This window comes from Borostomias antarcticus (assembly GCF_949987555.1).
Source record: "Borostomias antarcticus genome assembly, chromosome: 12".
NCBI classification, from domain to species: Eukaryota; Metazoa; Chordata; class Actinopteri; order Stomiiformes; family Stomiidae; genus Borostomias; species Borostomias antarcticus.
Genome location: NC_140245.1, coordinates 12,853,449 through 12,859,448, shown reverse-complemented (window position 1 = coordinate 12,859,448; position 6,000 = coordinate 12,853,449). Strand labels below are relative to the sequence as shown.

Sequence of the window (6,000 nt, the reverse complement as noted above, 5' to 3'; positions counted from 1 at the left end):
ATGAGTTTGTCCGGCCCTGTGCGGTTGGATATCTCAGTGAACTCTCGGAGGATCTTGGCAGCTTTCTTAGCCTCTGACTTCAGGTTGGACGGGATGGGGTTATTCACTGTGTAGATAAACACAGCACGCACGCACGCACGCGCACGCACGCACGCACGCACATACACACACGCACGCACACACACACACGCGCACACACACGCACGCACACACACACACGCGCACACGCACGCACACACACACACACACACACACACACACACACACAATGAGTCAACTTGCCCTAATATGTCCTCCTCCTATGTTTCTTGAGAGCTGGAGGGGTGGACCAGCTGGCTGACCCCCCTCACCATATCTCTGGGTGGCGGCCTCTCTCTCAGTGCTCATACCAGGGAGCTAGCCTCTCTCTCAGTGCTCAGACCAGGGAGCTAGCCTCTCTCTCAGTGCTCAGACCAGGGAGCTAGCCTCTCTCTCAGACAAGGGAGCTAGCCTCTCTCTCAGACAAGGGAGCTAGCCTCTCAGTGCTCAGACCAGGGAGCTAGCCTCTCTCTCTCAGTGCTCAGACCAGGGAGCTAGCCTCTCTCTCAGTGCTCATACCAGGGAGCTAGCCTCTCTCTCAGTGCTCAGACCAGGGAGCTAGCCTCTCTCTCAGTGCTCAGACCAGGGAGCTAGCCTCTCTCTCAGACCAGGTAGCTAGCCTCTCTCTCAGTGCTCATACCAGGGAGCTAGCCTCTCTCTCAGTGCTCAGACCAGGGAGCTAGCCTCTCTCTCAGACCAGGGAGCTAGCCTCTCTCTCATACCAGGGAGCTAGCCTCTCTCTCAGTGCTCAGACCAGGGAGCTAGCCTCTCTCTCAGACAAGGGAGCTAGCCTCTCTCTCAGACCAGGGAGCTAGCCTCTCTCTCAGACCAGGGAGCTAGCCTCTCTCTCATACCAGGGAGCTAGCCTCTCTCTCAGTGCTCAGACCAGGGAGCTAGCCTCTCTCTCAGACAAGGGAGCTAGCCTCTCTCTCAGACAAGGGAGCTAGCCTCTCAGTGCTCAGACCAGGGAGCTAGCCTCTCTCTCAGTGCTCAGACCAGGGAGCTAGCCTCTCTCTCAGTGCTCAGACCAGGGAGCTAGCCTCTCTCTCAGACCAGGGAGCTAGCCTCTCTCTCATACCAGGGAGCTAGCCTCTCTCTCATACCAGGGAGCTAGCCTCTCAGCGCCCCTTCAGTCCCTAGCCCCGCCCCCAGGGAGCACCCCTTCAGTCCCTAGCCCCGCCCCCAGGGAGCACCCCTTCAGTCCCTAGCCCCGCCCCCAGGTAGCACCCCTTCAGTCCCTAGCCGAGACAAGCAGTCAGTGGCCCAGTCCCAATGTCCACCCTTGCAGACTCACAGACTTAAGGGCGCGCTCCCGCGAAGTCCGCGAGGGCTTAGGGGTGTCCCAATGTCAAATCGGCAAGTGCATGAGGGCTCTCTGGCAGACATTTTGAGCCCTTTATGGCCCCTTACCGTAAGTCTGCACTTCTGCAGACTTCGCCTAAGGGAATTACCCACAGTTCATATCGTTGTGACGTGAAACACGGGGTTACCTGAAGAACAGCCAATAAACAAGCACGGACAGATCAACCAACCCTATGTTTTCAGCTGGACTTGCTTATCTGCACAAGTAACCTTATAATTATCTTGGTTTCATTATTTTTAAGTATGGGTTATTAACCCCATGGGTTTGTATAATGTGATGTGTAAAGATATCTAGGCTACGGTTATAAATTACATTGATTTCTGTTGCTCTAATTATGATTTCCCAGTTAAAAGCAGTATGACATTAATCACCCATTTCGGTGCAGTGTTCTTTGAATTGAGATTTCCAACATGAATATGGAAAGAGTTGTGAGGTGCAGGAATGTGTATACATAATATATTATCATTCTTAAGTAAATACTTTTGGATTCATCACAAACAAGAATCACAGGCAATAATATAGTTCGCATATCACCACAAAATGAAATGATTTCAACAAGTTGAACAGACATGTTTTGAGGGTAACACAGAGTTCGGATAATGTAAAGGGGATTTGACAAAGCCCAAAATTAATTTACATGAAGGCCTACAAGAAAAACATGTAAAATTGAAAATTTGATAAAAAGCCCCACACCCACAGTAGTAAGAAATGTGTTTTCACGTCAATGTAATGTGATTAGATCCCACCATTCACCATTCCTCACATACCTGCAGCAGCCATCCAGCTGACGAGACACCTGCCACCTAGGCCACGCACACACACACGCACACACACACGCGCACACACACACGCCCCTCCCATCCAGAACACACCTGTCCACACACACATGCCCCTCCCACCTGGAACACACCTGTCCCCATACACACATGCCCCTCCCACCTGGAACACACCTGTCCACACACACACATGCCCCTCCCACCTGGAACACACCTGTCCACACACACACATGCCCCTCCCACCTGGAACACACCTGTCCACACACACATGCCCCTCCCACCTGGAACACGACTGTCCCCACACACATGCCCCTCCTACCTGGAACACACCTATCCTCACCGCCAACTAGCCTTGGCTCGCCTTGCGTCAACTCACACCTGAACTCGCCTGACCCTTTCCTTACCCTCACCCTCGCCTCACCCTCTCCTCACCCTTGCCTCACCCTCCCATCTTCATCTACCCGGCCCCGAGCACAGAGGACTACCAGAACTGCTACAATATATGACCAGGCAAGAACTACCATACCTGTATATGACCAGGCCAGAACTACCATATATGACCAGGCCAGAACTACCATATATGACCAGGCTAGAACTACCATATATGACCAGGCTAGAACTACCATATATGACCAGGCCAGAACTACCATACCTGTATATGACCAGGCCAGAACTACCATATATGACCAGGCCAGAACTACCATATATGACCAGGCCAGAACTACCATATATGACCAGGCCAGAACTACCATATATGACCAGGCCAGAACTACCATACCTGTATATGACCAGGCCAGAACTACCATACCTGTATATGACCAGGCCAGAATTACCATACCTGTATATGGCCAGGCTCTGTTGTAAAGCACTTTGAGCTGAATTTATCTGTATTAAAGGTGCTATACAAATAACGTTTAATTGTTATTATTACCTTGTTCTCAAACACATGTTTTCTCCATCTGGATGTAATTTCATTATTACGAACACCTATATCTAGGCCTACAGTAGCCCATCTATCTCGGTAACTGACGTCGGGTCAAGACGTGGTGGCTGTTAGGTCAAATGCGCAAAATAACAGTATTGTAAATATATTTGTTAGTAAAGATGTGGTGAACGTGGGGGTTTTGCGTTTTGTTTCTGGAACGCATTCAACTGGTAGGCTACTCGTAAACCCCGGAAGTAAATTTGAAGACGGGGCACCAGCTAATGTAGCCAAGTCTGAGCGCAGTAGGCTATATGGCTTCAGCACGATACAAAGAAAAAATAAGCTTGATCGACTTGTGGATCCATACAAAATTGACACAGTCGCCATGAGTAAAGATCACTCATTGCCAATCATATCCGGACATTAACTATCTTGTGCATAGATAGCGGCAGGTTTGACAGTGAGTGCGTTCACATGCACAATATACACAATATTTTGTTATTTGAATGATCTTGAATATATATATATTCAAGATCATTCAAATAAGAAAATATCGTGTATGTTTTTATTTATTTATACCGGCCGCCAGCCGTTCCATGAACGGCTATAGGGAATGCGCAGTTTCGGGCTGGCTACAGTCTATTATATGCACAGTTTGGCGCTACGTAGGCTATAATAAATAAGTATTATTCATTGGGGGAGCTTGGACTCGCTGGGGACTGGTGGAGAGACGCAGAGCCTCCCCAGACGCGACATCCTCCAGTTGGCTGAAGAGCTGCGTGCTCTGGCGTCCAAACACCCACCAAAATACCTGCATGGTGAAGACAAGCTGCTGCAAGAACAGAACTGTCTACCAATGAATGAAGTGCACCATAGCTGTCTGTGAGAGGCTATAGCAGAGGATATGTGCGAAGTGTATTTGAGCTGCCGCCTCAACCGTGCGTAAGAGCAGAGCACATCAACTCGTAGCTACAACTAGTAGCCCATAGCCATTAAAACAGCTTATTGTTTTATTCATATCAACTGATAATTCGATAATAATGAGTAGCCTAGTAGGCTATAAAAGGAATTCAATAGGGCCTAATAAGCCTTAAGTTGTAGCCTAGGCTACAGTACAATCACAAGACGCATAGGCCTAGCCTACCGTAAAAAGCGTTGCGTTCTCATAGGCCTATATTAACTTAGATAATTATTAATTATGCTCAGGTCATAATGTCCGTTGAAAATAATTCCCTCTAAGCAGAATTTTAATTGTATTAAAATAGGCTAAAATTAAATTTCCACATATTCTGATTCCTTCTAGGCCTATATAAAAAAAAAAACATTTTTTTAATGTGTAGCCTAGGCTATAGGCTTCTGCAATGAACAAATAGGCATCAAAAGATAAAGTAGGCCCATTTAAAATGACCAATTACATCTTCAAATCCCTTCTAATCTTGGCCTTTGATAGGGTTTTTCCCCGCCCTACTGCCAATTATATACGAACATTAACTATCTTGTGCATACAGAGCACAAACAATGAAACAATTAAACAAATAGATTTCCTCCCTGTCTGTCTGTGGCATTCGCTTCCAGCAAACACTGAAAATACAGGTCCTCAATTCTGTGTGGTCTGTATGGCTCTATGTGCTACTAACCCTGTTCTGCCTTCCCTCTGCCTTCCCTCTCCCTAGTGCCTCTCTCTCTCCCTCCTATCTTCTAACCAGGTCCAGTGGATGCCCCACTGTCACAAGCAGACCTCCCGAAGTCCGATAGATACCCCCGTGTCTGCTGTGGATGATGTAGCATGTCCGTAGAATATTCTCTCTCCTATGATGCTTTTAGCCTCTCTCACTCTGAAATGTAATTTAATGTAATGTTTTGCTTTATAAATGTTCTTAGCCGGTAGACAAACATACTCCTGGAGCTTGCTCGATCGACTTGTTGAGAGGGGTCAGGGAAGAATTTTTACAGCTCACTTATCTGGCCCCCGGGTGATTACAGTTTTTTTGCTTCCCTCTGGAATATGTAGAGAGTGGGTCGTATGCCCACCTCCCTTGTTCTCTGTAAAGCGCATTGTGTTGCCTCTGGGTATGAAATGCGCTATACAAATAAAGCTTTGATTGATTGAAATAAAGCTTTGATTGATTGATTTAGATTAGACTAGCCTATCCAACTGGACCACTCCAATGAATGTTGAAATTCTTTAGGTTTTAGAGAACAGGCCTACAATGTCCACATGCATGCGCCATCTGACTAGCTCGCCACTCGCCAGCGAACCTGGACTAGACTATTGTAACCCCCCCCAAATTCTTTTATATTCAAATAAACTGGATGAACCGGTTTCCTAGCCCTGGATCGTGGGGGAGGGGGGTAGCCTGCGTTAGCGGGTGCTTTGCCATGACCGGCCATATTCCACAGGTGTTGGATTGAATTCGCTAGTTTGATTGATAGATGGATGGATTTAACGTCCAAAGTAGATTGTGCAAGCATTGTATAGGCCCATGTGTAAGAGATGAATGGTTGTAACCATGAACTCAGCCAGAGGTAGGTCCTAGCTACTGTAGATTATCAGCATTATCACCAGTCTCAATTAAGTTTTCCTCTAGGCTACGTGTTGCCATTCATTTAAACCACCATCTCATCTACACTACTTCTGTTGCTGCATTTTTACATTTATGCTTTCATGATTTTAGAGCGCAATAAACATTTTCCAGGATTCCAATAAGTCCATCCATTCATCCAACTTTGTGCTGAGCGCAGCGCAGGCTGGTAGCCTACTGTCAAGGATCACGACTGATGCACTCCCTTAACACGTCTCGCAACTCCCCAGACCATCAAAGAATTTCAATATGAAAGACCTTAAATGGGGTATTCCA

At 47.2% G+C, this 6,000-nt stretch overlaps 1 protein-coding gene across 1 annotated transcript in view; it reads right to left on the bottom strand.

Annotated features, from left to right (window-relative positions):
• Positions 1 to 6,000, bottom strand: part of sh3yl1 (SH3 and SYLF domain containing 1) — a 39,958-nt gene that overhangs the window by 27,277 nt on the left and 6,681 nt on the right. Inside the window, exon 2 of the mRNA XM_084447405.1 lies at positions 1 to 106. This exon is cut by the window's left edge and continues 5 nt beyond it. Coding sequence (XP_084303531.1) covers positions 1 to 106 — 106 coding nt within the window. The remainder of the gene's footprint in view (positions 107 to 6,000) is intronic.